The sequence below is a fragment of the Silene latifolia genome, chromosome 10 (genome assembly GCF_048544455.1).
Source record: "Silene latifolia isolate original U9 population chromosome 10, ASM4854445v1, whole genome shotgun sequence".
Classification (NCBI taxonomy): domain Eukaryota; kingdom Viridiplantae; phylum Streptophyta; class Magnoliopsida; order Caryophyllales; family Caryophyllaceae; genus Silene; species Silene latifolia.
In genome coordinates, this window is record NC_133535.1 from 152,752,200 (window position 1) to 152,766,597 (window position 14,398).

Sequence of the window (14,398 nt, forward strand, 5' to 3'; positions counted from 1 at the left end):
ATATCATAGCTTGGCGGACTACTAAAAACAGCCTGGATTAAGCAGATAAACAAGAAATGCGATTGTATAAGCCAGATAACCAAGCCCTATTCTCAAGGAAGACCAAGTCCAAACCTAAAACTATTTAATCCATGAATCTGGACGGAAAGAAGAGAAAAAGCTAAGGATTGGTTGAGTTGAGAACGGGTCAAGCGAACTAATAGGAAGCATGCCCTATTATTCCGGCAACAACTCCTACCTTTGGGGAGAACGTTATACATTTATAACGTTATTCATTGTAACGTTGAGAGGACGGGAGAGAACTATAAATAGGAGAATTTAACAATTGTAAAAGATATTCATTATTAGTTAATTTTATCTATACTTTATCTTTTTACTCTTGAGCATTCAGATATTCATACAACATTGTGCCCGGTCTATCAAAATAATAAAAAGCGTTATCCTTTATATTTATTTCTTTCTTTATCATTTATTCATTCCATTCTAATTTCATAGAACTAGATACCCTGATCACTATACAACTAAGCCGGATCCCTTCAGGAAAATCCTGCTAAAACAATTGGCGCCCACCGTGGGGCATCTAGTTCTTCAACCAATAAAATTCTCCTTATTATCTTTCAATTAATATTCACACACAAAAATGGTGGAACTCACCGCTGAACAACAATTAGCGGCTGCTCTGGCCAAAATCAAGGAATTGGAAACAATCCAAGAGAAAGCAGCTCAGGCTGAAGTAGAAATTAATAGGCTGAAGGAATCTGAGTCTAGCCTGAGGAAGAAATTGGAAAATCAGGCTTCGGGCTCCAAGACCAGATTCGAACCAGGAACCCCATTCTCATCCATCATCAAAAACATAGACTTCTCTAATTTTGGAACCCCGGAGAAGGATACATTATCCGGCACTCCAACCATTCCCAATGATGAGACAAACAAAACTGAAGCCGCAATAATGATGGCTATGCTTCAGGAAATCCAAAAACTCCACAACAAAATAGAAAATATACCCGGAGTACCAGACCGTGGGTCAAGTAGAAATTGACAGACTTTGCGATTCACCCTTTGCAGATGAAATTGCAAAGATTGATCTACCCAAGAAATTTACTTCCCCCATCCATGAGAACTTATGATGGAACTTCTGATTCACAAAATCATGTTGCCATATTCAAAAAAAAATGTTGGCTGCCTCAATACCCAGTGAACTCAGGCAAGTCTGCATGTGCAAAGGCTTTGGCACAACCCCGATCGGGCGCATTACAATGGTTCATCAATCTCCCAAATGGAGGTATTAAGAATTTTGCAGAATTGATCAATGCCTTCAATCAACAATTCGCAAGTAGCAGAGATATGGCCAAGAGACCAAGCAACCTGTTCAGGATAAAGCAGCTTCCTGAAGAATCTCTCAAGGAATTCCTGGCCAGATTTGTCAAAGAAAAGGTGGCCATTCCAAGATGCGATGAAGAAACAAAGAGAAGAAGCATTCGTGCAAGGAGTCCTGCTTGACAGTGATATTTACGCAGATCTGACCAAGAAAGCATGTCCAACCTTTGCCACCGTTCAATACATCGCCTTAGAGCATGTCGATTAGAAGAAGACCTCAACTTCGGACGAACTCATCCGGAGGAAAGCGGGGCTATGGACATACTAACAGAAAAGCTCCTACCGAAAGGAGGCAATCCCGGATCGACCCTATTCCAGGCCTGAACGATCCGAAGTCAATATGGCACAAGAACATAAAGGTAACCTCTCTAGCCTCCCAACTATTCCTGAATATAACTTCTCTATTAATACTGCAGGATTAATCAAACGCCTGGAAAACCTGGGAGATACAGTCAGATGGCCAAAGAAGTCCGACAACCCCAGGAAAGATCCAACAAGATGGTGTGACTTCCATCAGGACATCGGACACACCACGAAGAATGCATTCACTCGGAAACAAGTGGCATATCTTCTAAAGAAAGGCTACTTGAAAGATATAATCCAGCAGCCAAAGAATAAAGATGAAGGACAAAATAAGAGAGACCCGGAAGCGGCGGGATCCTCCTCCTCCTCCTCCCATCTATGAAGTCAAATTCATAAATGGAGGATCGAAATCGTGGTCCGACCGACTCTGCAGCCAAGAGAATATCCAGGGAATCCAGACTCCAACCTCCTTCCAGGCCCGAGTCATTGCCTGCTATTACCTTTGATGACTCGGATCCGCAAGGAATATCGTCTACACCATGACAAACTGGTAATCACAATGCAAATCGGACAAAGAAAAGTATCAAGAATCCTGATAGATGGAGGAAGCTCAATCAACCTGGTGATGCTTGACGTCCTTAAAGCTATGAAGATAGACGAAAGCAAGATCATAAAGAAATCCAGCGTCTGGTTGGATTCGGTGGAGAAACAAAAACACCCTGGGAGAAATCAACTTGCCTACCTATGTGGAGGGCGTGGCTTCATATGAGAGATTTGGAGTAATGGATTGCTTATCCTCGTATAATGTAATCCTGGGCGGACCATGGATCCACAATGTCAAAGCAATCCCATCAACATACCATCAATGCGTGAAAATTCCAAATGCGAAATGGGGATAACCACCATCGAGAGGAGAACAAAGGATTGCTCAGAATGTTACACTCAGGCTTTGAAACCCTCAAAGTCGGGTAAGTCCCTTGCATAGCAATTAAAGTCACCTGTCAGGGAAGAATACATAGCACAAACACAGATGGAAACAGGAGAAGTCATATTAGACCCAATTCCTGACAGAAAATACTTGTAGGGTCAGATGCACCCGACTCAATCAGACCAAATCTGGTCAGCTTTCTTAAAACCAAAATGTCTTGTTTTGCTTGGTCACATTTTGATATGACTGGTATAGATGCTGATGTTATTACTCATAAGTTGAACATTGACAAATCCTTTAAGCCTGTACAGCAAAAGAGAAGAAAATTTGCTGCAGAAAGGCACGAAATTATCAACCAAGAAGTTGACAAGCTACTGGACATGGGAATGATCAGGGAAGTAATGTACCCTGACTGGCTTGCAAACGTGGTAGTCGTCCAAAAGAAAAATGGCAAATGGAGAGTCTGTGTAGATTACACCGACCTAAACAAAGCCTGCCCAAAAGATCCATTTCCCCTACCACACATCGATGCAATGGTAGATGCCACTGCAGCCACGAAATGTTAACATTCATGGATGCCTCCAGGGATTCAATCGATAAAAATGCATCCAATGAGACAGACCAAGAAAGCACACTTTCATCACCGAAAGAGGTATATATTGTTATACTTTGCTATGCCCTTTGGATTAAAAATGCGGTACAACCTATCAAAGGCTAGTCAACATGATGTTCAAAGATCAGATAGGAGACACCATGGAAGTCTATATAGATGACATGGTAGTCAAATCAAAAAAGGCAGAAGACCATGTCAAAGACCTGGAAGTAGCCTTTCAAATATTGGAAAAATTCAATATGAAGCTCAACCCACAAAAATGCCACTTCGAGTCTCAAGAAAATTCCTGGGCTACATGGTAACAAAGAGAGGAATAGAAGCCAGCCCTGAGCAGATCAAAGCTATCCTGGAACTAGAACCACCAAAGACAGTCAAAGACATACAAAAGCTGACGGGAAGAATAGCAGCCCTGAATAGATTCATCTCAAGATCATCAGAAAGATGCAAATCGTTTTATAACCTGCTAAGGAAGAACAAGGACTTTCAATGGACCCCTGATCATCAGGCTGCCTTTGAAGACCTGAAAATATACCTATCCTCTCCACCCTTGCTGGCTAAACCGGTCAAAGATGAACCCCGACAAAGATACCTCAGTCCACAGAAACTTCTTTGTCGGTGCGATCCTGGTAAAAGAAGCGACGGACAACAAGACTGCCTGTCTATTATGTAAGTAAAAGTCTCATGGATGCGAGAGATCGGTATGGCCTACTAGAAAAATATGTTTTAGCTTTAATAATGAGTTGCACAAAATTAAGACCATATTTTGAAAGTCACCCTATAATAGTCGAAACAAATCTTCCTATTAAGTCCGTACTTAGGAGACCGAATTGTCCTGGACGAATGTGCAAATGGTCGACCACTAAGCACACATACAATATTACGTTTGAACCAAGGACAGCAATTAAGTCACAAGCACTAGCAGATTTTGTGGCTGATTTTAGTCCGACCCTAGAACCTGACCTAATGAAAGAAGTAAATAAACTGACCAGCGACCAAACAGACCTAGAATGGACCCTATTTGTCGATGGAGCAGCCAACACAAGGGGCACAGGCCTAGGTGTAGTACTAAAATCACCACGGGGGGGATAAGATAGTACAGGGCTATCACCGTGTGCATTTGAAGCCACCAACAATGAGGCAGAATATGAAGCCCTGATAGCCGGGTTAAAGGTATGTATTGATCTTGGTGTGCAAAATTTAAAGGTACGCACTGATTCCCTTCTCGTCTCCAACCAGGTAAATGGCATATATACTGCAAAAGACCCCAAAATGATGCTTTATCTAGATGTTGTTCAAATGCTAAAATCAAAGTTTAAAAACAGAGATATTGACCAAATTTCCAGGGACTTAAATACCCAGGCCGATGCCTTAGCCGGCCTAGGGTCCAACTTTAGTCCCCTTGATTTTGACAAAATACCCATTGTGCATTTATTAGAACCTGCAATAAACAAACAAGATGAAAGTTTCCCAATCTACATTGCTAATTCCTGGACGAAACCTTACTATGACTGACTACTTCTCCAAGTGGATAGAAGCTGAATCATACAGGCAAGTCAAGGAGAAAGATGTCATAGCATTCATCAAACATAATATCATATGTAGATATGGCATCCCCTCTGAAATAGTATGCGACAATGGCACACAATTTGTGGGAAAAAGAACAATGACCCATGTGCTCAATGGAACATCAATCTGGTAACATCCACGCCAGGATATCCAAAAGCCAACGATCGGCGAATCCAAAAGAACAAAGTGGTGATCACCGCATAAAGAAAAAGCCGGAAAGAAGAAAAGGTAGATGGGCTGAAGAGCTCCCCCTGGTCCTTTGGGCTGACAGAACCACGCCTAAAACATCCACCGGCCAAACCCCTACTCCTTGGTCTATGGATGTGAAGCGAATACTGCATTGAGGTGGACATTCCATCAGCCAGATGTAGCCTGAACACAACAACAAACAACGTACCTCTAATGGAGGATAGCCTGGACTTAACAGAAGAGCTAAGAGATGCAGCAAGCATCAGATTAGCAGCATACCAGCAAAGAGTTGCGAGAAGCTACAACAAGACCACAAAGCCAGGGTGTTCGTGGGTAGGAGACCTCGTTCTCAGGAAAGTATTCCAAAACACAAAAGAGAAGAATGCTGGCAAATTGGCCCCAACCTGGGAAGGCCCCTATCTGATTGATTCAATAGTCGGCCAGGGAGCTTATAGACTACAAACCCTGGACGGAGAAATGATCCCAAGAGCTTGGAATATTACACACTTAAAACTATTTCACATATAGAATATATTTGCACAATCCAGGTATAACTTTTTACTTTAAACACTTCTTGCCTGAAAACTACATGTATGATACTTGCAATTACATGAATAAATGCCGTATATGATTTCTTCAATTTATATGTCCAAATACTTATTTATATTCTCATATTCACTTAGCGAAATCTTCAACACTTGTTTTACATATTGCATCTTAGTTAAAACAAATCTTAAAGATTGGGGGCCACCCCCACCAAATATCCAACTGATATCCAAAATTCAGTTGCAAAACAGGCCTTTAAATACTGAGCTCAACATACAAACCTGGAAAATCTATTCCTGAACTGTATGACATAGATGGGTCATAAGCCCTCCAGACAGGCAAAGGACGTAAGCCCTCCAGACAGGCAACAACTCCACCCATAACACATTAAATCGCTCGATCCGATCGAATAATCGCTCGATCCGAATCGGCCGATCGGTCGAACAATCGCGAGATCCAAGTACATGTCCAACATCAGTACCTTATCAAAACACGAAAAGAAACAAAACAAAGACCAAATATTTATTCACCCAAAATACTGGTCCCACCTAATAACCATCCATTCCGGGGACATTCCCCCTGGATGGGCCAAAAAATTCCTTGAAAATCTAAATATTCATTCCAGGGACATTCCCCCTGGATAGACCAAAACCCAAAAGAAGAAACTAAATTATTTTTGAGCCAGTAACCGACTCACAACCATCCACCATCTCCTGATCACCAGACTTTGCCTTGGAAGGAGGAGAATCCACTTCTTCTTCTTGACCCATGTTGGCCAAGTCAGGGTACTGAGCGTCCAAAGCCATCTCATCTCGGTCTGGATTCCAATTAGCCCGGTCAGATTCTGGATCCCTCATAGCATCAACCCGGCCTTTCCCGAAGAAGTACTGAGCAGCATCAGCCAACCGCGCTTCCACTAACTCCTTTTCAGCAACAAGCTCTTCATTCTTTTTCAACTGATCCTGCATTGCCTGCTTCTCAGCCTCCAACTCCAGCCTGACAGCCTTTTCAGCATTTTTCGCAGCCACCTCACAAACTATAGCAGCCCTGGTTGACTCCTTAGCTGCTACCAACTGAGATTGGAGCACCACTTCATTACCCCTGGATGAGTGCAGGTCACGGTTTAGCCTATCCAGCTTTTCCTCCAAACTGGTAACCTTGGCCTGGGCGTCCCTAAGCTGACAAGCAGTAGCCAGCCCAGCATCCAACCCCTGCGTACATACAAAATCAATTAAGCAAATACAAGGTAAAACAAAAAGCACATAAACAAAAAAAAATATCCCTCTGCAACTAACCTCTCTAGCCTGGGAAGCGAGTTCAGCAGCCCTTGTTACAAGAGAAGTCAGAATAGAAACCACCCTGGTAGACGAATCAAGGGTACTAGCAGACAATAGTTGGTCGCTCATCTTTGCAGAAAACTCATCTATCCGAGCCCGGGCATCATCCATGTCATCAATCCTAGCAGGCACTTGCCTTATACTCCTGAGAGGCTGAGCTTGAATAGGCTCTTTGTCTCCCTCTTCCTCTTCCAAGATCACATCCTCTCTCTTCCTTTTTTGAGCCTGGACGACCTGCGGTGTTACTATCCTGGGCGGATCTTGAGGAGGGCCGGACATCGAAATCGGGATATCCAAAGTCTTGTCACTCCCACTAGTTTCCTGGCTCTTGACTGCTCAAGAATCCTAGCCACCCCACCTTCAAATCCTTGGCGTAAAAGCTAGCCACCTAGCGGAAGACCTAAACACTGGATACATAAAAAATATATACGTAAATATCAAACCAAAAAGCGACAAGAAGACAACGGCCAAAATAAAAGCATGCGAAGACGTACAGAAAGAGCGAGAACTAGGCTTGCCTTTGGGCACTCGACCCCAGTCGGCTTGGTCTTCATATACCGGGCAACAACTCCCCGCCCAAACTCGCTGGCCGGTTTCTTTCCTCCTCGGGAATAGCAAGGAAAGCATCTATCCCGAAATAGCCTCCTCATCCAGAGGATCACAACCCCAATCAGGAGCTACAAAAACCACCAAAATTACACAGGTAAGAATCAAAACCCATTAATTTCATATGATATATTGCAAAATAAAAAGGTACAAGGAACCTACCACTCTCCAAGGAGGATATCTCGGTAATCAAAGCCTGATCCCAAAGTCTCGGTCCGGACAAACAGGAAAGTCTTTGCCCAATTCTTATCATCTCCAGAATCCAGGTTAGTAATTAATGGAGACATTTTTGACTTTATTCTCAAATTAAAACGACCATCAACAGGATTTTTCATATGATAAACTCCCTTAATATCGTTAATAGTAATTACAAGATTATGTTTAGCACATAAATTTTCAATAGAGTGAATAAGTTTCCAAACCATTGGCATAATCTGAAAAGGTGATACCTCCATAGCACGAATGGTATCAATCATCAAAGGAGTAAAAGGCAACTTACACCGCTTTGAACGCCCATTCAAAAATACGAACCAACCAGGTGAGACCCGATTAGCCCGACCGGGCAGATTCGTGGATCCACACTTCATGAGATTCGGAATTATTTTCTTCTCCCTTAGAATCTTGTCATAGTTTGTTTTTAGCAAATTCTCCTCGGGGAAAGAAGAATCAAGAGATTGAAGAGCAAAGTGAATACAGAATCCCGATACTTGAAAGCCACGGCCGAGCGGGAGGATCAATTTCCCTTACCTCCTCCTCTTGAATATCTCGGGTTCGGGCTCAACAAAGAGCAGCAGCTCTGGGAAGCGGGCGTTTTTTGGCTCCCATATTTTTAGATTGTTTGATTTATTATTGAAATTGTCGAGAATATGCAAAATAACGAGAACAAGATTACTAAGAAGAAGGAAGAAATTCGGAAGAATTTTAGAAGAGTTTCGAAGAATATTCAAAGAAAGAAAGTGGAGGAAAATTGATGAAAAATAATCTTGCCCTAAATACCGTATTTATAGAGAAGTGAATAACGGCATGAAAAACCTAGGAATTGTAAAACTGTCAAAGATGATGTCACGTAGCCGTTGCAGTGTTCAACGGTAAATAGGAGTCTAAGAGTCACCGAATGAATATGATTCTCTTTAATTGGTTAACCCATTAAATTTGACATCTCACCCCCGGCCGGATCCAAACGGGTAAAATGTCAAGGGGCAATTGTTAGGCCCAGTTTAGCCTGGTCGACCATAACCTCGGCCTCGACTCAACAAGGCTGATTGATCAAGACAAGAACCGGACAAATCTGACTACTATTTAGCTGCTGAAGAATATTGTGGCAAGAAGACTACTAAATCCTGGAAAAGAAGCCTGATAGTCAGTATATCATAGCTTGGCGGACTACTAAAAACAGCCTGGATTAAGCAGATAAACAAGAAATGCGATTGTATAAGCCAGATAACCAAGCCCTATTCTCAAGGAAGACCAAGCCCAAACCTAAAACTATTTAATCCATGAATCTGGACGGAAAGAAGAGAAAAAGCTAAGGATTGGTTGAGTTGAGAACGGGTCAAGCGAACTAATAGGAAGCATGCCCTATTATTCCTAAGAACAACTCCTACCTTTGGGGAGAACGTTATACATTTATAACGTTATTCATTGTAACGTTGAGAGGACGGGAGAGAACTATAAATAGGAGAATTTAACAATTGTAAAAGATATTCATTATTAGTTAATTTTATCTATACTTTATCTTTTTACTCTTGAGCATTCAGATATTCATACAACATTGTGCCCGGTCTATCAAAATAATAAAAAGCGTTATCCTTTATATTTATTTCTTTCTTTATCATTTATTCATTCCATTCTAATTTCATAGAACTAGATACCCTGATCACTATACAACTAAGCCGGATCCCTTCAGGAAAATCCTGCTAAAACATTTGTATATATAGTTGTTAATTTGAGAAAATTACAAAAATGCCTAAAATTGAAAATTTTGAAAAAAAATCAAATTTTTTTGCATTGTTTATATTATATATATTACATTTATTCTAACCTTTTGATTGACAACACATGAGAGCATCGGAGAAGACATTTGGTAAAATTCTTCCAATATTTACTCCTTTATCCTTCCTTTTCTTTTTGTATATAAGCATGGAGGAGGACGGGAGATGTGATGTGGGTCTTCCCTTTGGGAACCGTTTTGGATATGGTTGTGTTGTTAGGACTAGAACTTGTGTGCATTTAGACTAGAAATGTATATATGTGTTCACTATTGCATTCACGTAGCTTGTTCATATGTTTAGTTGCATTTCATACACGTTGCATCTTGTTTGTAAATTGTTGCTTAGAGGGTCTAAATGTGGAGCGCATATGTTGCCAATGATGATAATTTGTCTTGCTTGTGTCATTTCCCTCTTGATAGCTCGTATCTCTTGATGACACATGTTAGGGTTTTTGCTTGAAAAAACCCGGAAGTCTAGCTTAACAACCGAGTTGCGACCACCATGTGAGACCGTATTGGACCCGAGACTTGACCTAGGACCGACATAGCTACTAAAATGTGAGGATAGAGCCTCCATATGGCCAGTCCATCAAAATGGTCCCGTTTAGGTCATGAGAGTAGTTCTCCTTACGTGGTATGTCATGTCAAAACGCACAAGTATGGTGCTCATTCCTTGATTCCGTCGAAGTGTCAATGTTGTAAATAATTGAATGATTTTTGGAAATGACAATCTTGCCATATTTTGTGGAAGAATTCTTTTGCATGGATCGAATTTAGTGGATTGGTTAGATGTGATGACTACTTAACCGATAGCCTCACATGTCTTAAAACGGTGCTTGCACCAACCACTTTTCACCGAACCCGAACCCCATTACAACCCGATTGTCTCTTGCATGTGCATCATTTGACATTTCTCTTGCGGATATTGGATTGGGATATTAGATTGCGGGCATGCTTCGCAAGTCGAGTTAGGAGAGTGATTTCGGTTACTTTTTGTCACAAAAATCACCCCGTTCTTTCATTTGAGTGACTAGTGAAACCCGTGATAGTCGAACTTAGGTCTCCTTTGGTCAAGGGTTTTATATGGAGTCGAATCTTGCGTGTGTCGTGTCAATCTTGGGAGTATAGCTACGTACTTCCCCTTTCCCGCCTGGAATTTGTTTCTTCGGCATCCCGTGTTGTCAATGTTGGTTACATGAGCTATAATTAGGGAGTCGACACCTTGGTAAGACCCGGAGACGACATCCTCCACTAACGATTCTCTTTGTTCAATTTTTGAAAGAAAACGGCCGCTTAGATGAGGAAAGCGGTTTGACTTTTTTGATGCATCTTATATGTTGATTCGTGCTTAATGTTGGATGCGTCAAAATTTTCCGCAAGCCCCCACTTGCCTTGCATCGGAATGCATACCTCATTGTGTCTTGGTGTGAGTTGAAGGGACGGAGAAGGCCCGTTAATTGTCTTTCATCGGATATTAGTAGTTTAGATAGTACTTTTATATTAACGGTCTTAGTTTAATTTAAATGAGCTTGTGGGGAGATTTGATAAGTAGTAGTTTAGCGTTATTTTACCCATGCTTTTATCTTATTTTCGACTCAATTTTTGTGTGCTTATATGTTTAATTAGCTCATTTAATTACTATTTTATAATAATTAGTTGTATTGGTAATATTTAATAATTAGTCGGTTTTTATATAATATTAATAAAATTATTATCTTATTTATACATTTACATAATGCGTAGGTGAGATGGGATAAATAAGAAGGAACGAGGAGTAAGACGATTCACAACAAGCAAAGCGGGTCAAGATGAAACAAGCAAGGAATTGTCAAAGTCAAAGGTTGACCTTTGATATACAATTTTCAATCGTCTTCTTCACCTTCACTGCAATTAAACCACCATTTTTATCCTCCATCAATTAGCACCATCTCCACCTACAACCAGCCACCCTCACCACTGCTACTTCCTGCATCTCCTCATGCATCCTCATTCATACCACCTCCATCACGAAAACCCAACTCCACCACCATACCGCCATTTTCGACCTCCCTTCTTCATTCAACTGCAACTCCGACCACCAATCACCATTAACCACCTGCATCGATCCCAAATCACCACCAGCATCAACAACCTCTATCATCGGCTCTGTCATTCACCATAACCGGCAGCAGCAATAACAGCCATGACATCCACCATAATTGCCATCATCTCCGATCACTATTCTCAATTAGAACAACACCGTGGTCTCTCGAGGAAGAATCTCTGGGTTCGAAACCCGGCACCTGCAAATCCATACATCACCATCCTGAAATAACAAGAGCAGCACCAACGGCCCATCACTTCAGTCGAACAATCGTCAATATTGAACTCGGAATCAAAACCGGGTCAATTAGATACAAATGCATCAAAGGTACTCACAGCCGGGCACCCGTCTGCCTCCCGACCGGCTCGCGCAAAAATCGTATCAAAATTGACCTCCTAGCCGGGGCACCGGCCGCCGACACCCTCACCGGCTCCCACTACCACCAAATATCACCTTTTCTTCCAGGGACTTTGATGTATCACTTTTATATATACTTTTATAGCTCCCTTTATACCATTTTACATACCGTTTTCGTGCCTTTATATCATTTTTATGCCTTATTTCAATGAATTGTTGACACTGACGCTATTTCGTGTTTTAATGCAAAAATGACTCGTTATGAGTATATATGGTCAAGCTAAGATTAGCGTGGCGGAGACGGCATAGTAGAATACGCGAAGCATGGCATGAGGAACGAGGAAGCATGAAGGCTAGGAGTGAAAGAAAGGAGCATACCGTCTGTGAAGATGGTTCCTCGATCGAGTCAGGGAGGACTCGATCGAGTCACCTCTGGCTCGATCGAGGAACCTGTATGGCAGACTAATTTCCGGATTTTCCTAAAACATTTATCTTTTGTTATAAATTAGAAACTCGTATTTTATTAGAGGGGACGTTATTATTTACCTTCATACTGTTGAATACTCTCTTAGAACCCTAATATTTCCTTGTGACGGTACTAATCTTTCCTCAATAATTAATCGTTCATCGTTTTATGTTAATTGATTATTGTTATTCCATGCTTTCAATTATGTTTTCAATCTTAATCATTATTGTTGTTGTTATCATTATGAGTAGCTAATCTCCTCATCTAGGATGAAGGGGATCTAGGTTAATTTAAAAGGGAAATTGATTAATTGCTAGTGATATCGCATAAGTTGTTGTTTAATTATTGTTCTTCTTCTAGTTGATTAACTTAAGACCTGAGTTATTAATTAGTGTAGCGATTTAATCCTTTCGCCGACCGGGTTAGAATTAATATAGGCTGCGATAATCAAATAGATTGTATCTAATTATAGCGACCGCATGTTAGAATCGATCTAAAGGGCATAATTAAGTCGACCGATCTTATGACCTTAAACAGCTTGGTAGATCTAGCAATTGATTAAAAGACCCCAAATAATTGACCTAGTGAACCGGAAATCCTAGACCTTTAATATTATTGTTTAAACCTCCTTTTTAATTACTTGCAATTAGTTGATTAGATCAAAACAAAACAAACCCCCCAGAAAACGGTTACTTTTAGGCAATTTAAATATTTACAGACTTAGCTTTTACCGCCTCCCTGTGGATTCGATACCTGTCTTACTGCTAGCTATTCTTGTTAGTCCTAAGAAAGTTTTACTTTGATTTGGTGATACGACTTTAGCCACATCAAATTTGGCGCCGTTGCCGGAGAGGTAACAATTGTTTAGTTTGTTTGTGTTTATTTTGTCTTTTTGTCTCAGGGAACCCAGTTCCTTGAGACCGTTCTCACACTTTTCTTGTTAGTTCCATTTATGCCCAGGTCTAGTAGGTCCGAGGTGATTCCTTTTGATCCTGAACCAGAGAAGACTTTTCGCTACAGACGAAAATTTAATCAAGAAGTGGGTCAAGTAGAAGACTTGAGTATACTTGATGAAGAGACGGCGAGCTCAGCACAGCTAGCCGATCAGTCCTTTGAAGAGGACGACATCCCTCTTACCGATCAGTCCTTCGAAGAGGACGACATCCTTATTCCCGAAACTCCAGTCATAACTGCTATTCCCGAAACTACCATCATGCCTACTCTAGCCAGTCACTCCGAGCCAATCTTAGCTTCTATCTCACAAGGATTTAAGCTGCACACTACTACCAATGGAACTTTTGAGATTCGGCCATCTTACATCAATTTGGTGGAACGAAATATGTTTGGAAAAACAGCTGCTGAGGATCTTGCGACACATATGGAGAAATTTGTCACCTACTGCTGTTCTATTCCATTAACAGCTGGAATTCCTTAGCTCTTGCTTTCTATAAGAGGTACTTCCCACCTCAAAAGACTAATGCTTTGAGAAGTCAAATTACCAGTTTCAAGCAAGGAGCTACTGAAGATTTGAATGAAGCTTGGACTCGCTTCAAACGTTTGGTCCGATCAGTTCCCCATCATGGTTCCCCTAAGTGGTTTCTTTGCAACCAGTTTTACAACGGGTTGTATGACAATCATCACGCTCTTTTGGATTCTTCTGCTAATGGGAGGTTCCAGGACAACACCAATGATGATAATGCGTGGAAGTTAATTGATCAGATTGCTACCCATACCGCCAGGTATGGAAATCCTAGGGGAAGCACGCGAGGTACTGGAGTTGATAGTGCTCTGGCGGCACAATTAGAGACCATTTCAGCTCAGATTGCCGAGATAAAGACTACCCAATCACTGGGTAGTAAGGAGAGAGTTCATGCTATGAGTCAGCAAGTAGAGGAGTCTTGTGCTAGATGCGGTTTAGATGGTCACAGTGCACCTGATTGCATGAGCACATTGGAGCAGGTTAATGCCTTTCAGGTTTACAGACAAGGTGCACAAGGTATATCTTTCTCCAACTTTTAAAATGAAAGAACGAAGGAA

The 14,398-nt window shown here is 41.3% G+C and overlaps 1 protein-coding gene across 1 annotated transcript; it reads right to left on the minus strand.

Moving 5' to 3' along the window:
- Positions 1–5,996: 5,996 nt before the first annotated feature.
- Positions 5,997–7,138, minus strand: LOC141608568 (uncharacterized). The gene is made up of 3 exons (XM_074427910.1): positions 6,818–7,138; positions 6,411–6,733; positions 5,997–6,003 (listed from the first exon to the last, which is right to left on the minus strand). The coding sequence occupies exons 1-3, from the start codon at positions 7,136–7,138 to the stop codon at positions 5,997–5,999; spliced, it is 651 nt and encodes a 216-aa protein (XP_074284011.1).
- Between the last annotated feature and the right edge of the window lie 7,260 nt (positions 7,139–14,398).